General features: G+C 57.6%; 1 protein-coding gene across 4 annotated transcripts in view; it reads right to left on the reverse strand.

Moving 5' to 3' along the window:
- Positions 1-400: 400 nt before the first annotated feature.
- Positions 401-20,250, reverse strand: part of creb3 (cAMP responsive element binding protein 3) — a 24,521-nt gene continuing 4,671 nt past the window's right edge. The window contains exons 1-10 of one of the 4 annotated variants that reach the window (XM_031904529.1): positions 14,383-14,456; positions 8,900-9,034; positions 8,528-8,816; positions 8,199-8,299; positions 7,407-7,487; positions 7,223-7,329; positions 7,077-7,145; positions 6,258-6,342; positions 6,023-6,107; positions 401-2,325 (exon numbers count right to left, since the gene is read on the reverse strand). In XM_031904529.1, the coding sequence (XP_031760389.1) occupies positions 1,916-2,325; positions 6,023-6,107; positions 6,258-6,342; positions 7,077-7,145; positions 7,223-7,329; positions 7,407-7,487; positions 8,199-8,299; positions 8,528-8,816; positions 8,900-9,034; positions 14,383-14,406 (1,386 nt within the window). In that variant the 5' untranslated portion in view covers positions 14,407-14,456 and the 3' untranslated portion in view covers positions 401-1,915. Of the gene's footprint in view, positions 2,326-6,022; positions 6,108-6,257; positions 6,343-7,076; positions 7,146-7,222; positions 7,330-7,406; positions 7,488-8,198; positions 8,300-8,527; positions 8,817-8,899; positions 9,035-14,294; positions 14,457-20,250 lie in introns of those variants that run through there. The other 3 variants (XM_031904594.1, NM_001112920.1, XM_031904561.1) reach the window with 3 other exon arrangements.

Raw genomic sequence — 20,250 nt, forward strand, 5'->3', positions numbered from 1 at the left:
GCTGGGGGTGAGGGGGGGGGGATATCACTCCAACTTGCAGCGCAGCAGTAAAGTGTGCCTGAGTCTGAGCTTTCAGCCAGCGCTACACATTAGAACTGCTTTCAGCTAACCTATTGTTTCTCCTACTCCCATGTAACTGGGGGAGTCCCAAGCCGGACTTGGATTTCTTACTATTGAGTGCTATTCTGATACCTACTGGGAGCTGCTATCTTGCTCCCTTCCCATAGTTCTGCTGATCGGCTGCTGGGGGGAGGGGGGATAGTGGGTTCCCAGTGAGAAATGTGGAACTGCCCCTCACAGTGACTTTCTATACCAGGTGGGGCAGCCCAAGGCCCTGGGGGGTAGAAGAGGGTTGGTTCCCGCCCAGCCCCTATATCCTCCCACAATGAGCAGCGCCCCCTTGTGTATCAATCAGTTTATTATTATTTATACAGATTTACAGCACATTCCTCCTGTTACACAATGTGATACAATGGTTGTGGTTCCTCTGGCCTTGCTGGGGGGGGGGTTTAATCAGCTGGGAATAACAACACCCAAGGGTCATTTACTATTTACATTGGGCAAAAGTGCAAGAGGGCAACTTATCATCAAGCCTCCCAGCCAATCAGCTAATCACAGGCCCTGAGGGTAGGTCCCATACGGGCTGGGGGGGTATTCAGGGCAGAGGTACCCGATTCTCTCCCTTCTGCTGGGTCTCAATGTGGAAAAGTGACCAACTGCAGGGACAGACTTGCCAGTTAGTGATTTGGGCCCCCCCAGATCCCATGTTCCCCCCCAGAACCAGAGGAACAACAATGAATATATTACAGAAATCCTATATACATGAAAGTGCAAAGCGCCACCATTCCTGGGAGCCCAAACCTCCCCCTACTGCTCAGGGGCCACACACTGCTGGGGGGGCAGGACAGGTCCCATGGCGCTGGGTAAGTGCATCAGGGATGCCACAATGGGCGGGGCACCGGTGCAACCCTTGGCATATGATCATTTACAGGGGGCACAATGGGCCGGGCAGAGGTATAACCCACAATGGGAAACTATAGCAGGGTGCCACTATGGGTGGGGCAAGTAGCTGATCCCACCCCCAAAATATCTTACAGGCCCACAATACACCAGTGATAGCACAATGGGTTGGGCAGGTAGTGCCGTACCCCTCAGCACATAATGGGGGGGGCACAATACACCAGTGATAGCACAATGGGTTGGGCAGGTAGTGCCTTACCCCTCAGCACATAATGGGGGGGCACAATACACCAGTGATAGCACAATGGGTTGGGCAGGTAGTGCCGTACCCCTCAGCACATAATGGGGGGGGCACAATACACCAGTGATAGCACAATGGGTTGGGCAGGTAGTGCCTTACCCCTCAGCACATAATGGGGGGGCACAATACACCAGTGATAGCACAATGGGATGGGCAGGTAGTGCCGTACCCCTCAGCACATAATGGGGGGGGCACAATACACCAGTGATAGCACAATGGGATGGGCAGGTAGTGCCGTACCCCTCAGCACATAATGGGGGGGCACAATACACCAGTGATAGCACAATGGGATGGGCAGGTAGTGCCGTACCCCTCAGCACATAATGGGGGGGGCACAATACACCAGTGATAGCACAATGGGATGGGCAGGTAGTGCCGTACCCCTCAGCACATAATAGGGGGGGGGGCACAATACACCAGTGATAGCACAATGGGTTGGGCAGGTAGTGCCGTACCCCTCAGCACATAATGGGGGGGCACAATACACCAGTGATAGCACAATGGGATGGGCAGGTAGTGCCATACCCCTCAGCACATAATGGGGGGGGCACAATACACCAGTGATAGCACAATAGGTTGGGCAGGTAGTGCCGTACCCCTCAGCACATAATGGGGGGGCACCATGACCCAGCAGCACTGCCCGGGCAGCCGGTGTTACATCTCATCCGAGTGCAGGGGGCTGATAACCACACTGCGAGTCCTCTCCAGCCAATCGTGCTTCTCCTGCATGACGTAGCGGGCATGGGGGGCATCTGGGGCAGCGTTGGAGCCAGTTGGTATCTCCATGCCAGGCTCACTCTCTCTCTCAGGGAGGTCAAAGGAAGAGTTACTGGTGCCGGTGGGTTTGGACTCCGCCGTGCCCACGTCCTGCACCTCTGGGGTGTCATTCTGGGCCCCCTGCAGAACCGGATCCAGGTGCAGGTCCTTCAGGGACAGGTCCAGCAGGTTCTCCTGTGGTTTCTCCTGGGGGGCGATGTCGACACGCGGGTTCTGCTGAGCCCCCAGATCTGGAAGCGGAGGGAAGGCCGACTCTGTGGGGAGCTCTCGCAACTGGCGGGAAATGACTGCAAGCAAAAGCCGCAGATGCCTTTAGATTGTAAGCTCTTGTGAGTCGGGGTCTCTGACCCTATTCTGTAACCCTTGGTGTCAAGTTACTGTAAGATCCCTGTTCCTTATACAGTAAAGTGCGGAGCTGCATAAACTGTAATGGAGTAAACAGCAGGGGGCGCTGCAGATTTGGGGCTCAGGTAATAGCAGTGAGGGGGTACCCCCAATATAACGAGAGCTGAGTGGCCCACTGGTGCTCATTAACATTTACCCGCCCCCAGCGATAAGCATGAGCTCATAACGCACACATAGGCCCTGCCCCCATTCACATAAACATCCAATAAATGAAAGGCCCACCCCCCTATAGGAAGGGTATTTAGGGTAAACATAGCAATGGAACAACTTTCCCTTTAATTTGCACCTCCCTGACCCTTTCCTTTCCAGAGTGGGACTGCCTCTTGCCCTTATCTGCCCCAAGTGCCCATGCACACCCAGGGCCTATGTTGGGGTTCTGCCCCCAGCTCCAAAACTGCCAGGATAAAGGGCAACTCCACCTAAATCTAATTCATTCCTCATTCTCACTGGGTTTATAGTTATGTGTAACTGTCACTGTGTCTGTCCCTTTCCCTTCCCTGCACTGCTGGTTCTGACTCCTGATACAACTCCCCAATATCCATTCATTCCTCATTCTCACTGGGTTTATAGTTATGTGTAACTGTCACTGTGTCTGTCCCTTTCCCTTCCCTGCACTGCTGGTTCTGACTCCTGATACAACTCCCCAATACCCATTCATCCCTCATTCTCACTGGGTTTATAGTTATGTGTAACTGTCACTGTGTCTGTCCCTTTCCCTTCCCTGCACTGCTGGTTCTGACTCCTGATACAACTCCCCAATATCCATTCATTCCTCATTCTCACTGGGTTTATAGTTATGTGTAACTGTCACTGTGTCTGTCCCTTTCCCTTCTCTGCACTGCTGGTTCTGACTCCTGATACAACTCCCCAATACCCATTCATTCCTCATTCTCACTGGGTTTATAGTTATGTGTAACTGTCACTGTGTCTGTCCCTTCCCTGCACTGCTGGTTCTGACTCCTGATACAACTCCCCAATACCCATTCATCCCTCATTCTCACTGGGTTTATAGTTATGTGTAACTGTCACTGTGTCTGTCCCTTTCCCTTCCCTGCACTGCTGGTTCTGACTCCTGATACAACTCCCCAATATCCATTCATTCCTCATTCTCACTGGGTTTATAGTTATGTGTAACTGTCACTGTGTCTGTCCCTTTCCCTTCCCTGCACTGCTGGTTCTGACTCCTGATACAACTCCCCAATACCCATTCATTCCTCATTCTCACTGGGTTTATAGTTATGTGTAACTGTCACTGTGTCTGTCCCTTTCCCTTCCCTGCACTGCTGGTTCTGACTCCTGATACAACTCCCCAATACCCATTCATTCCTCATTCTCACTGGGTTTATAGTTATGTGTAACTGTCACTGTGTCTGTCCCTTTCCCTTCCCTGCACTGCTGGTTCTGACTCCTGATACAACTCCCCAATATCCATTCATTCCTCATTCTCACTGGGTTTATAGTTATGTGTAACTGTCACTGTGCCTGTCCCTTTCCTGCACTGCTGGTTCTGACTCCTGATACAACTCCCAAATATCCATTCATTCCTCATTCTCACTGGGTTTATAGTTATGTGTAACTGTCACTGTGTCTGTCCCTTTCCCTTCCCTGCACTGCTGGTTCTGACTCCTGATACAACTCCCCAATACCCATTCATTCCTCATTCTCACTGGGTTTATAGTTATGTGTAACTGTCACTGTGTCTGTCCCTTTCCCTTCCCTGCACTGCTGGTTCTGACTCCTGATACAACTCCCCAATACCCATTCATCCCTCATTCTCACTGGGTTTATAGTTATGTGTAACTGTCACTGTGTCTGTCCCTTTCCCTTCCCTGCACTGCTGGTTCTGACTCCTGATACAACTCCCCAATATCCATTCATTCCTCATTCTCACTGGGTTTATAGTTATGTGTAACTGTCACTGTGTCTGTCCCTTTCCCTTCCCTGCACTGCTGGTTCTGACTCCTGATACAACTCCCCAATATCCATTCATTCCTCATTCTCACTGGGTTTATAGTTATGTGTAACTGTCACTGTGCCTGTCCCTTTCCTGCACTGCTGGTTCTGACTCCTGATACAACTCCCAAATATCCATTCATTCCTCATTCTCACTGGGTTTATAGTTATGTGTAACTGTCACTGTGTCTGTCCCTTTCCCTTCCCTGCACTGCTGGTTCTGACTCCTGATACAACTCCCCAATATCCATTCATTCCTCATTCTCACTGGGTTTATAGTTATGTGTAACTGTCCCTTTCCCTTCTCTGCACTGCTGGTTCTGACTCCTGATACAACTCCCAAATATCCATTCATTCCTCATTCTCACTGGGTTTATAGTTATGTGTAACTGTCCCTTTCCCTTCCCTGCACTGCTGGTTCTGACTCCTGATACAACTCCCAAATATCCATTCATTCCTCATTCTCACTGGGTTTATAGTTATGTGTAACTGGCCCTTTCCCTTCCCTGCACTGCTGGTTCTGACTCCTGATACAACTCCCCAATATCCATTCATTCCTCATTCTCACTGGGTTTATAGTTATGTGTAACTGTCACTGTGTCTGTCCCTTTCCCTTCCCTGCACTGCTGGTTCTGACTCCTGATACAACTCCCCAATACCCATTCATTCCTCATTCTCACTGGGTTTATAGTTATGTGTAACTGTCACTGTGTCTGTCCCTTTCCCTTCCCTGCACTGCTGGTTCTGACTCCTGATACAACTCCCCAATATCCATTCATTCCTCATTCTCACTGGGTTTATAGTTATGTGTAACTGTCACTGTGTCTGTCCCTTTCCCTTCCCTGCACTGCTGGTTCTGACTCCTGATACAACTCCCCAATACCCATTCATCCCTCATTCTCACTGGGTTTATAGTTATGTGTAACTGTCACTGTGCCTGTCCCTTTCCCTTACCTGCACTGCTGGTTCTGACTCCTGATACAACTCCCCAATATCCATTCATCGCTCATTCTCACTGGGTTTATAGTTATGTGTAACTGTCACTGTGCCTGTCCCTTTCCCTTCCCTGCACTGCTGGTTCTGACTCCTGATACAACTCCCCAATATCCATTCATCCCTCATTCTCACTGGGTTTATAGTTATGTGTAACTGTCACTGTGCCTGTCCCTTTCCCTTCCCTGCTGGTTCTGACTCCTGATACAACTCCCCAATATCCATTCATTCCTCATTCTCACTGGGTTTATAGTTATGTGTAACTGTCACTGTGTCTGTCCCTTTCCCTTCCCTGCACTGCTGGTTCTGACTCCTGATACAACTCCCCAATATCCATTCATCCCTCATTCTCACTGGGTTTATAGTTATGTGTAACTGTCACTGTGTCTGTCCCTTCCCTGCACTGCTGGTTCTGACTCCTGATACAACTCCCCAATACCCATTCATTCCTCATTCTCACTGGGTTTATAGTTATGTGTAACTGTCACTGTGTCTGTCCCTTTCCTGCACTGCTGGTTCCGACTACACGTACCACTGTATCGGGAGTGTAGGCTCTGGGGGTGCCTAGGAACATGCAGGGAACCATTAAACCTTCAGCTGAGCCCAGTTCTAGCCCGACTCAGTATGACTTACCTACGTGCCGGCTGTCCTGGGGGGCTCCTTTGCCAAATGGGTACAAACTGGGGAAGAGAATGAGGCAGAAGGACAGAACCAGAACCTAAAGGGGATAAAGCAGAACATCAGTGTAACCCAGTAGCAGTGAGGGGCCTCTCAGGGGTTATAGTACCCCCCTTACCCCCAGCAGGAGGGTGGGGCTCAGAGTAGGGCCCCCCCCATACCCACAGCAGGAGGGTGGGGCTCCCCTTACCATGACACAAGTGCTGGATGCTGTAGTCTTGACTCCTGTCTGTCTCAGCAAAGCCTGGAGGTTGCGAAGCTGCTGCAGCAGAGACCTGCGGATACAGAAGAGAGTACCCGGCCCATCAGACTGCACTTGGGGGTACAGAAGAGAGTGCAGAGAGTAAAAGAGAACATTCCCCCAGGCACACAGAGTGAGAGACAGAGGCACAAGTGGTGAGACAGGCACAGAGAGAGAGACAGAGGCACAAGTGGCGAGACGGGCACAGAGAGAGAGAGGCACAAGTGGCGAGAAGGGCACAGAGAGACAGAGGCACAAATGGCGAGACGGGCACAGAGAGAGGCACAAGTGGTGAGACGGGCACAGAGAGAGGCACAAGTGGTGAGACGGGCACAGAGAGAGAGAGGCACAAGTGGTGAGAAGGGCACAGAGAGAGACAGAGGCACAAATGGCGAGACAGGCACAGAGAGGGAGGCACAAGTGGCGAGACGGGCACAGAGAGAGAGGCACAAGTGGCGAGACGGGCACAGAGAGGGAGGCACAAGTGGCGAGACGGGCACAGAGAGGGAGGCACAAGTGGCGAGACGGGCACAGAGAGAGAGAGGCACAAGTGGTGAGAAGGGCACAGAGAGAGACAGAGGCACAAATGGCGAGACGGGCACAGAGAGAGGCACAAGTGGCGAGACGGGCACAGAGAGAGGCACAAGTGGCGAGACGGGCACAGAGAGAGGCACAAGTGGCGAGACGGGCACAGAGAGAGAAGCACAAGTGGTGAGACGGGCACAGAGGAACATATACTTGGCATCCTGTGTGGCAGAGGGCACATACCGGTTCTGTTTCTGCAGCTGCTGGACCTGATTCTGTAGAACCTGGTTTTGGGTGGTGCAGGCGGTGACCCTATAATGGGAGGAGACAAATGCTGAGACTGAAGCAGTCACTCACACTGAGAGCGCTCACACTCACACTCGCCTTACCTGCTCTCCAGCCCATCCACGTACTCCTTCTTCTTCTTGCGACTCTCCTGAGCGGAGCGCTTGTTGCGGATCTTCCTGCGCACGCGTTTCAGCGCCCGCTCCTCCGCCTGCGAGTAGAGACAGGCGTTACAGGGCCCGAGCCCATAACATAAAGCCACGCAGCAAGGGGAGCGGGGGCAGTTACCTTAGTGAGGGGCAGGTGCTGGGGTAAAATGATTCCTTCCTTTCCAAGTAGGCGGGACTCTTCCTCAGTCAGCCGGAGACCCTGGGAAAGAGATTGGGCACTGAGCGCCAAGCCGCCATTTCCCAGGCAATAGGTAACCCTGCCCCGCCTCCCCCCAGGCAATAGGTAACCCTGCCCCGCCTCCCCCCAGGCAATAGGTAACCCTGCCCCGCCTCCCCCCAGGCAATAGGTAACCCTGCCCCGCCTCCCCCCAGGCAATAGGTAACCCTGCCCCGCCTCCCCCCCAGGCAATAGGTAACCCTGCCCCGCCTCCCCCCAGGCAATAGGTAACCCTGCCCCGCCTCCCCCCAGGCAATAGGTAACCCTGCCCCGCCTCCCCCCAGGCAATAGGTAACCCTGCCCCGCCTCCCCCCCAGGCAATAGGTAACCCTGCCCCGCCTCCCCCCAGGCAATAGGTAACTCTGCCCCGCCTCCACCCAGGCAATAGGTAACCCTGCCCCGCCTCCCCCCAGGCAATAGGTAACTCTGCCCCGCCTCCCCCATGACAAGCATCTGTTCCCACCCCCACAATAAGCTTTCAAGCCCTCTGCCCCAAACATAACTGCCCTGTGCTACACTCCATGCTTTACAGGTCCTTCTCTCTCCCACTTTTATTTCCATGGGCCCCCCCAAATCCACAGTCAGAGGGATACATAGCGTAACAGTAGAGCAGAACTGTACACTAGGGGCAATTATGTGAGAGGAATAGCCCCAATCCTAGTTCCTTCCATATGTGCCCCCTATAAATCATACCGGCTGCCCCTGGTACTGAGTGCCTTCCTCTTCATTCTCCTGCTCTTCCTCCTCCTCCTCCTCCATACCCAGTGTCCGTGGCTCTGAGTCAGAACAGAAGTCTGTGGGGGCAATAAGAGAGGTGAGTGGCAGGGGCATTAGGAAAAACAGATGGTGCCACACAAACTCCTGATGCAAAAGGATAAATCTAAAAGGCCACTGTGCCCCCCCCCCCCCCCCCCCCCCCAAGTATTGGGGGATAAGTATAAGCGGATCCTGCTGAGATGTATGTATATATTAGAGTGCAAGCTCTGCTGGGCCGGGGGCTAATAATGAGTCCCTATAAGTACCAAGGTCGATGAATATGTCCCCCTCGCAGATCTCGGAGCGCACACTCTGCAGGAAGACCCCCCCATTGTCCTGCTGCAGGGAGTAGTTGTGCTCGCTCTGTATAACGTCTGGGCTGCAGGGGGGAGAGTGGTCCCAGGCCCCCGGTGGCACATCGCAGGCAGCGGGTGAGGGGAAGGCAATGTCAGAGATTCCGCTGTCACTCAGGGGAGGGGAGCTGCTCAGGTTGGACTCGTCACACCCCCCGAGGAGCTCACTCAGGAAATCATCCACCGTCGGGTCACTCAGCATCTGTACAAAGGGAAGGGGGAGTGTTACCCAGCATGCACAGCAAGGAGGCCTACCGACCGGTGTGCTCTCATAGTCTCACTCACCTCAGGCTCCAGGGTGCAGCATTCAGGGGCCCCAGCCAGGTCTGCCCCCCAATTCTTCTCACTAGGAAAGGGGCCCTCCAGCAGGAAATCCAAGAGATGGGCCTCCATGTCCGTAATGTCCCCCAGCAGAGACATCTAAGGGCAGACAAACCAGGAAAGTAACTCCCTGCACCCCACAAATATACTTCATACAGAGGCAAGGTTAGGGGAGCAGTCACTGGACAGGCTGTATAACTATTGGCCAGTCACACCCACTCATTCATATATTCCAGCTGTCAATCATATACTGGCTGCCCCGCCCCATTGGCCAGTCACACCCACTCATTTATATATTCCAGCTGTCAATCATATACTGGCTGCCCCGCGCCTATGCCTCAGTTACTCTCACTTTCCATTCTGCACCCTTCCCCCATACTGCCCATACCCCCGGTACCCTGGGCACGGCCCCACACAAGGCCCCGTGCCGCGGGCAGAGCTCATTGGTCGGTAGTGGTTACTCTGCTCTTGGGGTGACAGCACCCCTCTAACTGGTGCCACAGGCTATGCCCCCCCCATGGCCCAGGGGCCCCAGGAAACCAGTGGGACATGGGCAGTGGGGGCTCACAGTAGGTATGTGGGGGTCAGGGGCCCAGGAAACCAGTGGGACATGGGCAGGGGGGGCTCACAGTAGGTATGTGGGGGTCAGGGGCCCAGGAAACCAGTGGGACATGGGCAGTGGGGGCTCACAGTAGGTATGGGGGGGTCAGGGGCCCAGGAAACCAGTGGGACATGGGCAGTGGGGGCTCACAGTAGGTATGTGGGGCCCAGGAAACCAGTGGGACATGGGCAGTGGGGGCTCACAGTAGGTATGTGGGGGGCAGGGGCCCAGGAAACCAGTGGGACATGGGCAGGGGGGGCTCACAGTAGGTATGTGGGGGTCAGGGGCCCAGGAAACCAGTGGGACATGGGCAGTGGGGGCTCACAGTATGTATGTGGGGGTCAGGGGCCCAGGAAACCAGTGGGACATGGGCAGGGGGGGCTCACAGTAGGTATGTGGGGGTCAGGGCCCCAGGAAACCAGTGGGACATGGGCAGGGGGGGCTCACAGTAGGTATGTGGGGGTCAGGGGCCCAGGAAACCAGTGGGACATGGGCAGTGGGGGCTCACAGTAGGTATGTGGGGGGCAGGGGCCCAGGAAACCAGTGGGACATGGGCAGGGGGGGCTCACAGTAGGTATGTGGGGGGCAGGGGCCCAGGAAACCAGTGGGACATGGGCAGTGGGGGCTCACAGTAGGTATGTGGGGGGCAGGGGCCCAGGAAACCAGTGGGACATGGGCAGTGGGGGCTCACAGTAGGTATGTGGGGGGCAGGGGCCCAGGAAACCAGTGGGACATGGGCAGTGGGGGCTCACAGTAGGTATGTGGGGGGCAGGGGCCCAGGAAACCAGTGGGACATGGGCAGTGGGGGCTCACAGTAGGTATGTGGGGGGCAGGGGCCCCAGGAAACCAGTGGGACATGGGCAGTGGGGGCTCACAGTAGGTATGTGGGGGGCAGGGGCCCAGGAAACCAGTGGGACATGGGCAGGGGGGGCTCACAGTAGGTATGTGGGGGTCAGGGGCCCAGGAAACCAGTGGGACATGGGCAGGGGGGGCTCACAGTAGGTATGTGGGGGTCAGGGGCCCAGGAAACCAGTGGGACATGGGCAGTGGGGGCTCACAGTAGGTATGGGGGGGTCAGGGGCCCAGGAAACCAGTGGGACATGGGCAGTGGGGGCTCACAGTAGGTATGTGGGGCCCAGGAAAACCAGTGGGACATGGGCAGTGGGGGCTCACAGTAGGTATGTGGGGGTCAGGGGCCCAGGAAACCAGTGGGACATGGGCAGGGGGGGCTCACAGTAGGTATGTGGGGGTCAGGGGCCCAGGAAACCAGTGGGACATGGGCAGTGGGGGCTCACAGTAGGTATGGGGGGGTCAGGGGCCCAGGAAACCAGTGGGACATGGGCAGTGGGGGCTCACAGTAGGTATGTGGGGGGCAGGGGCCCAGGAAACCAGTGGGACATGGGCAGTGGGGGCTCACAGTAGGTATGTGGGGGTCAGGGGCCCAGGAAACCAGTGGGACATGGGCAGTGGGGGCTCACAGTAGGTATGTGGGGGTCAGGGGCCCAGGAAACCAGTGGGACATGGGCAGTGGGGGCTCACAGTAGGTATGTGGGGGGCAGGGGCCCAGGAAACCAGTGGGACATGGGCAGTGGGGGCTCACAGTAGGTATGTGGGGGGCAGGGGCCCAGGAAACCAGTGGGACATGGGCAGTGGGGGCTCACAGTAGGTATGTGGGGCCCAGGAAACCAGTGGGACATGGGCAGTGGGGGCTCACAGTAGGTATGTGGGGGCAGGGGCCCAGGAAACCAGTGGGACATGGGCAGGGGGGGCTCACAGTAGGTATGTGGGGGTCAGGGGCCCAGGAAACCAGTGGGACGTGGGCAGTGGGGGCTCACAGTAGGTATGTGGGGCCCAGGAAACCAGTTGGACATGGGCAGTGGGGGCTCACAGTAGGTATGTGGGGGGGCAGGGGCCCAGGAAACCAGTGGGACATGGGCAGGGGGGGCTCACAGTAGGTATGTGGGGGCAGGGGCCCAGGAAACCAGTGGGACATGGGCAGTGGGGGCTCACAGTAGGTATGTGGGGGGCAGGGGCCCAGGAAACCAGTGGGACATGGGCAGGGGGGGCTCACAGTAGGTATGTGGGGGTCAGGGGCCCAGGAAACCAGTGGGACATGGGCAGGGGGGGCTCACAGTAGGTATGTGGGGGGCAGGGGCCCAGGAAACCAGTGGGACATGGGCAGGGGGGGCTCACAGTAGGTATGTGGGGGTCAGGGGCCCAGGAAACCAGTGGGACATGGGCAGTGGGGGCTCACAGTAGGTATGTGGGGGTCAGGGGCCCAGGAAACCAGTGGGACATGGGCAGTGGGGGCTCACAGTAGGTATGTGGGGGGCAGGGGCCCAGGAAACCAGTGGGACATGGGCAGTGGGGGCTCACAGTAGGTATGTGGGGGGCAGGGGCCCAGGAAACCAGTGGGACATGGGCAGTGGGGGCTCACAGTAGGTATGTGGGGGTCAGGGGCCCAGGAAACCAGTGGGACATGGGCAGGGGGGCTCACAGTAGGTATGTGGGGGTCAGGGGCCCAGGAAACCAGTGGGACATGGGCAGGGGGGGCTCACAGTAGGTATGTGGGGGTCAGGGGCCCAGGAAACCAGTGGGACATGGGCAGGGGGGGCTCACGGTAGGTATGTGGGGGTCAGGGGCCCAGGAAACCAGTGGGACATGGGCAGGGGGGGCTCACAGTAGGTATGTGGGGGGCAGGGGCCCAGGAAACCAGTGGGACATGGGCAGTGGGGGCTCACAGTAGGTATGTGGGGGTCAGGGGCCCAGGAAACCAGTGGGACATGGGCAGTGGGGGCTCACAGTAGGTATGTGGGGGGCAGGGGCCCAGGAAACCAGTGGGGACATGGGCAGGGGGGGCTCACAGTAGGTATGTGGGGGTCAGGGGCCCAGGAAACCAGTGGGACATGGGCAGGGGGGGCTCACAGTAGGTATGTGGGGGTCAGGGGCCCAGGAAACCAGTGGGACATGGGCAGTGGGGGCTCACAGTAGGTATGGGGGGGTCAGGGGCCCAGGAAACCAGTGGGACATGGGCAGTGGGGGCTCACAGTAGGTATGTGGGGGGCAGGGGCCCAGGAAACCAGTGGGACATGGGCAGTGGGGGCTCACAGTAGGTATGTGGGGGTCAGGGGCCCAGGAAACCAGTGGGACATGGGCAGTGGGGGCTCACAGTAGGTATGTGGGGGTCAGGGGCCCAGGAAACCAGTGGGACATGGGCAGTGGGGGCTCACAGTAGGTATGGGGGGGTCAGGGGCCCAGGAAACCAGTGGGACATGGGCAGTGGGGGCTCACAGTAGGTATGTGGGGGGCAGGGGCCCAGGAAACCAGTGGGACATGGGCAGTGGGGGCTCACAGTAGGTATGTGGGGGGGCAGGGGCCCAGGAAACCAGTGGGACATGGGCAGGGGGGGCTCACAGTAGGTATGTGGGGGGCAGGGGCCCAGGAAACCAGTGGGACATGGGCAGTGGGGGCTCACAGTAGGTATGGGGGGGTCAGGGGCCCAGGAAACCAGTGGGACATGGGCAGTGGGGGCTCACAGTAGGTATGTGGGGGTCAGGGGCCCAGGAAACCAGTGGGACATGGGCAGTGGGGGCTCACAGTAGGTATGGGGGGGTCAGGGGCCCAGGAAACCAGTGGGACATGGGCAGTGGGGGCTCACAGTAGGTATGTGGGGGGCAGGGGCCCAGGAAACCAGTGGGACATGGGCAGTGGGGGCTCACAGTAGGTATGTGGGGGGCAGGGGCCCAGGAAACCAGTGGGACATGGGCAGTGGGGGCTCACGGTAGGTATGTGGGGGGCAGGGGCCCAGGAAACCAGTGGGACATGGGCAGTGGGGGCTCACAGTAGGTATGTGGGGGGCAGGGGCCCAGGAAACCAGTGGGACATGGGCAGTGGGGGCTCACAGTAGGTATGTGGGGGGCAGGGGCCCAGGAAACCAGTGGGACATGGGCAGTGGGGGCTCACAGTAGGTATGTGGGGGGCAGGGGCCCAGGAAACCAGTGGGACATGGGCAGTGGGGGCTCACGGTAGGTATGTGGGGGTCAGGGGCCCAGGAAACCAGTGGGACATGGGCAGTGGGGGGCTCACAGTAGGTATGTGGGGGGCAGGGGCCCAGGAAACCAGTGGGACATGGGCAGTGGGGGCTCACAGTAGGTATGTGGGGGGCAGGGGCCCAGGAAACCAGTGGGACATGGGCAGTGGGGGCTCACAGTAGGTATGTGGGGGGCAGGGGCCCAGGAAACCAGTGGGACATGGGCAGGGGGGGCTCACAGTAGGTATGTGGGGGGCAGGGGCCCAGGAAACCAGTGGGACATGGGCAGGGGGGGCTCACAGTAGGTATGTGGGGGTCAGGGGCCCAGGAAACCAGTGGGACATGGGCAGGGGGGGCTCACGGTAGGTATGTGGGGGTCAGGGGCCCAGGAAACCAGTGGGACATGGGCAGGGGGGGCTCACGGTAGGTATGTGGGGGTCAGGGGCCCAGGAAACCAGTGGGACATGGGCAGGGGGGGCTCACAGTAGGTATGTGGGGGCAGGGGCCCAACTAGCAGCCCCGCAGGAATAAATCAGTAACAGAAGCCAAAAGCCAATGCTCTGGGAGTAAATAGAACGGTATCATTAGTGCCCCCCCCAGCCCACAGCGATATAAACACAGCGGCCCCACCAATGGGCGTGACGGTGCGGATGAGGGGCCCGGGGGCCGCAGGGATGAGGGGCCCGGGGGGGGGTAGGGATGAGGGGCCCGGGGGGGGGGGGCGGTACCTTAGCGCTCAGACAGCCGGTATCTCGGCACAAACTGCGATCCCCCCGCACCTTACGGCTCCTTCCAACTCAGCAATAAGCGCGTCACCTGGAAATCCCCACCGAACTGCATCCTGGGTACTTCCTCATTCCCAGCCTTTACTTCCGCCCGTAATGTTCCCTCCGCCCCAAAGCTTCAACCCACCCGCCCACAGATTAGCCAATCGCTTTATAGCCTCACAGTCCCAGCCAATCACAGGCCGTTCTGCCGAGCGGACTCTTTCTGTGTCACTAGATTCTTATTGTTTTACATTGGAATTCAACTAAAATCCCTTTTATTCTCCTGTTTGTGTCAGTAAGTTCTAGTTCAGCCGGTCAGTCAGTTACTGGGGGCTATACAGACAGACAAACAGACAGACACACAGACAGACAGACACACAGACAGACAGACACACAGACAGACAGACACACAGACAGACAGACACACAGACAGACAGACACACAGACAGACACTGTGGGGCCCCCCTGCCTGCAAATACGTGGGTTGAAATCAGTGGCCTGAGCCAATTTAACCCTTTAAATCATTTCCCTGCCCAGAACCGTTTGTGGCCAAAACAAGTTGGTGATTATGACTTTAAACCCGTTACCTACTCACTGGCCCAGCAAGAACCAACCAGCACCGACCCTTCTGTTCCTATAGCCCCTCATGCCTCACTGCCCGCTGCCCGCTGCCAATCATACTGCCCCGCAGCCCCCTGCCCCGCAGCGCCCTGCCCCACAGCTCCCTGCCCCGCAGCCCCCTGCCCCGCAGCCCCCTGCCCCGCAGCGCCCTGACCCGCAGCCCCCGCAGCGCCCTGACCCGCAGCCCCCGCAGCGCCCTGACCCGCAGCCCCCGCAGCGCCCTGCCCCGCAGCCCCCTGCCCCGCAGCGCCCTGACCCGCAGCGCCCTGACCCGCAGCCCCCGCAGCGCCCTGACCCGCAGCCCCCTGCCCCGCAGCCCCCTGCCCCGCAGCGCCCTGACCCGCAGCCCCCGCAGCGCCCTGACCCGCAGCCCCTGCCCCGCAGCGCCCTGCCCCGCAGCGCCCTGCCCCGCAGCCCCCTGCCCCGCAGCCCCCTGCCCCGCAGCGCCCTGACCCGCAGCCCCTGCCCCCGCAGCGCCCTGACCCGCAGCCCCCTGCCCCGCAGCGCCCTGCCCCGCAGCCCCCTGCCCCGCAGCCCCCTGCCCCGCAGCGCCCTGACCCGCAGCCCCCTGCCCCCGCAGCGCCCTGACCCGCAGCCCCCTGCCCCGCAGCGCCCTGCCCCGCAGCGCCCTGACCCGCAGCCCCCTGCCCCGCAGCCCCCTGCCCCGCAGCGCCCTGACCCGCAGCGCCCTGCCCCGCAGCGCCCTGCCCCGCAGCGCCCTGCCCCGCAGCTCCCTGACCCGCAGCCCCCTGCCCCGCAGCCCCCTGCCCCGCAGCCCCCTGACTCGCAGCCCCCTGCCCCGCCGCCCCCTGCCCCGCAGCCCCCTGCCCCGCAGCTCCCTGACCCGCAGCCCCCTGACCCACAGCCCCCTGACCCACAGCTCCCTGACCCACAGCTCCCTGACCCACAGCACCCTGCCCCACAGCTCCCTGCCCCACAGCTCCCTGCCCCACAGCACCCTGCCCCACAGCCCCTGACCCACAGCCCCCTGCCCCACAGCCCCCTGACCCACAGCTCCCTGACCCACAGCTCCCTGCCCCACAGCCCCCTGCCCCACAGCTCCCTGACCCACAGCTCCCTGACCCACAGCTCCCTGCCCCACAGCACCCTGCCCCACAGCTCCCTGACCCACAGCTCCCTGCCCCACAGCCCCCTGACCCACAGCTCCCTGCCCCACAGCCCCCTGACCCACAGCTCCCTGCCCCACAGCCCCCTGCCCCACAGCGCCCTGCCCCACAGCCCCCTGCCCCACAGCACCCTGCCTCACAGCTCCCTGACCCACAGTACCCGGGGCTGGCAGGAGCACGCCTGGGCCAGTAAGTGCCCTGAATCAAATTTTTATATACCCCCCCAAGTAATTCTAATGTAAGTGCTCCCCAGCACTGGAGTGAACCCTGCGGGTTATGTACAACTCTGGGTTCCTGTAAGGGCCACGCAGCTTTTGAACCTTAAAGTCACAATTCGGGAAGCAGCGTGACACTGAGGGGTATATTCATCCTGCTGAGTAAAAAGTGAAATATTACCGGTGATGTTGCCAGGACAACCAATCAGCAATTAGATTTCAACTTTTAGAAAATCAAAGCAAAGCATCTGATTGGCTGCTATGAGCAACATCACCGGTGATGTTTTACTCCACTTTTTACACAGCAGGATAAATATAGTTCTGAGGAACAGCCCAAAGTCTAGCAGTGAGGTACCCAAGGGGTTAAACAGGTATGTAGTCAGTATCTCAGCAGTGGGTGCTTGGGGGCTCATGTATGCCCGGGCACATTAGTCTGACCCTACAGAGCCACACTCAGCAGCCACAAGTGCAGGGATCCAAAAGAAAGGGGGAATGTAATAAACAGTGCAAAGTTTGCCCCAGCCATGTGACCGGAATACTGGCTGCTTATTGGCTGGGTCACTAGGCACGGAGCAGGCCCGTTATTACCAGCCATTGGGTTGGGCCGTGCCCACGTCTGTGCCACGAAGCCTCCGCTGTGCAACCCAAACCCCACAGGATTGTAATGTTTCAGTAATAAATAGCCACTTGTGTGTTAGAGACATAAGGGCACAAACACAGCTTTATTCTGTCTTTTTGTTACAGTTCTTTTATCATCAGACAATTGCGTTACATACACATACGGTATCTGCTGTTATATACGACCAGGAGCTTCATTTCCTACGAGTGGCCAGCAGGGGGCAGCGCACAGCAACACTGTATGTGGTTATTTGCTGTATGAGCTGAATGCTGTGTTTATATATATATCAGGGAACAGCACAGCTTCCTTGTAATGAGCTGGGAACTAAAGGAACCACAATGCTCGCTATGGGCGTGTCAGCCAATAAGGGATCCCCTTTTATGAGTTTATACCCTGTAACATTACAGTTATATTACAGTTACAGCACAGCAACTTCCCTGCCCCTGTACTGATACAGATACACCCGGATACAGTTGTACCCTACGGGCTGCGCGTGGCCTCCTAATTGGTCGATAAGCTGATCGGACATTACGGCTAACGAACGTATACAATATCCTTGGGGGACCTACAGTGAGAGTCACTTTCATATGATTGGCCCTAGGGCCTAAAGATCAGATTAGCCCTATACTGCCAACCTTAGGGTAACCCTACCCCAGGTGCTACATCCATGGATCCCCTTCCCACGTATGTGAGTTTGTATTGGGGTCAATATTTCTGAATAAAGTGCCCCCAGCCGTGTGGTAATGTTTGTGGGGTGAGGGACACCCAGTGACAGGGCTTTAGCTGTGTCTTTATTATTCATTAGTATCGATTCCTCCTTCAAAAACTCAATCTAAAATCTATCTTGCTCCCTTCCCATTGTTCTGCTGATCGGCTGCTGGGGGTGAGGGGGGGGGATATCACTCCAACTTGCAGCGCAGCAGTAAAGTGTGCCTGAGTCTGAGCTTTTAGCCAGCGCTACACATTAGAACTGCTTTCAGCTAACCTATTGTTTCTCCTACTCCCATGTAACTGGAGGAGTCCCAAGCCGGACTTGGATTTCTTACTATTGAGTGCTATTCTGATACCTACTGGGAGCTGCTATCTTGCTCCCTTCCCATTGTTCTGCTGATCGGCTGCTGGGGGTGAGGGGGGGGGGGGGGATATCACTCCAACTTGCAGCGCAGCAGTAAAGTGTGCCTGAGTCTGAGCTTTCAGCCAGCGCTACACATTAGAACTGCTTTCAGCTAACCTATTGTTTCTCCTACTCCCATATAACTGGAGGAGTCCCAAGCCGGACTTGGATTTCTTACTATTGAGTGCTATTCTGATACCTACTGGGAGCTGCTATCTTGCTCCCTTCCCATTGTTCTGCTGATCGGCTGCTGGGGGTGAGGGGGGGGGATATCACTCCAACTTGCAGTGCAGCAGTAAAGTGTGCCTGAGTCTGAGCTTTCAGCCAGCGCTACACATTAGAACTGCTTTCAGCTAACCTATTGTTTCTCCTACTCCCATGTAACTGGGGGAGTCCCAAGCCGGACTTGGATTTCTTACTATTGAGTGCTATTCTGATACCTACTGGGAGCTGCTATCTTGCTCCCTTCCCATAGTTCTGCTGATTGGCTACTGGGGGGGTATCACTCCAACTTGCAGCGCAGCAGTAAAGAGAGACTGAAGTGTCACATGGCTGTGGCACCCTGGGAAATGAGGAATAGGGCTAGCCCCAAGGAGAAGCCAGGGGAGTAGTTAGATACCCTACACTATGATGTTACATAGGGCAGCTGTACATACCCCCCCCCCCAATAGGGTGAATGTATAGGAGACTGGGCCAATTGGCGGCTAATTACCCACATGCCCTCACCCTACTTGCAGGGGATTTTAATACTGCACGAGACACCCACAAACCTATCCCCCTTATGGAGGAACTGGATAGGACAGACTATGGAGGCTCCACCGTCCAATCCATGACCCAATCTTCCTGCGTCTCCACTTCCCATAGTTCCCTCTCACGGTTGGTGTTTGCAAACCCAAAACCTCTCCCAAGGGTGACCTTGACCAACCACGAGGCACCTCCGACCCTGCTCCAGCGCTAACAGAGCTGCCCTTGAGCCCCCACGCACCCCAGGTGGTCTATTAACCCTATGTGGTCTATTAACCCTATGTGGCTACACACATACCCAAATTATCTCATACAAACATATTGCCAAAGCCTCAGCCAGGGAGTTGGAACCCAGTTTGGCCCACCCAGCGGCACAATATCCCCCAGGAGCCAACCTATTGGCCCTAAGGAAATCTCAGGACCCCTACGCCCAGCATCTCTGGGGGGGCAATTACAGCCCTTAGGGACAAACTTGGCCAAACCCAAGCAGACCCAGAAGTAGCACAAACCATGCAAAAAAGAGCGATACCCCCCAAACTGCAGCCCCCCAGGAGGAACTCAAGCTCTCTATAACCCCATTACACCTGCCGCCATTAACTCAGGAATTCTTAGCTTCACCCATACCCACTGAAGAAATGGCTAAGGCTATCGATCCTCCCCTCTCGGGAAAGCCCCGGGGCTGATGGGATCCCTAGGGAAAGCCCCGGGGCTGATGGGATCCCTAGGGAAAGCCTCGGGGGCTGATGGGATCCCTAGGGAGAGCCTCGGCGGCTGATGAGATCCCTAGGGAAAGCCCCGGGGCTGATGGGATCCCTAGGGAGAGCCTCGGCGGCTGATGGGATCCCTAGGGAGAGCCTCGGCGGCTGATGAGATCCCTAGGGAGAGCCTCAGGGGCTGATGGGATCCCTAGGGAAAGCCCCGGGGCTAATGGGATCCCTAGGGAGAGCCCTCGGCGGCTGATGGGATCCCTCGGGAGAGCCTCGGCGGCTGATGGGATCCCTAGGGAAAGCCCCGGGGGCTGATGGGATCCCTAGGGAGAGCCTCGGCGGCTGATGGGATCCCTAGGGAGAGCCCTGGGGGCTGATGGGATCCCTAGGGAAAGCCCCGGGGCTGATGGGATCCCTAGGGAGAGCCTCGGGGGCTGATGGGATCCCTAGGGAAAGCCCCGGGGGCTGATGGGATCCCTAGGGAGAGCCTCGGCGGCTGATGGGATCCCTAGGGAAAGCCCCGGGGGCTGATGGGATCCCTAGGGAGAGCCTCGGCGGCTGATGGGATCCCTAGGGAGAGCCCCGGGGGCTGATGGGATCCCTAGGGAGAGCCTCGGCGGCTGATGGGATCCCTAGGGAAAGCCCCGGGGCTGATGGGATCCCTAGGGAGAGCGCCAGGGGCCGATGGGATCCCTAGAGAAAGCCCTGGGGGCTGATGGGATCCCTAGGGAGAGCTTCGGTGGCTTATGGGATCCCTACATTTCCCCAAT

Source organism: Xenopus tropicalis, chromosome 1, assembly GCF_000004195.4.
Source record: "Xenopus tropicalis strain Nigerian chromosome 1, UCB_Xtro_10.0, whole genome shotgun sequence".
Lineage (NCBI taxonomy): Eukaryota > Metazoa > Chordata > Amphibia > Anura > Pipidae > Xenopus > Xenopus tropicalis.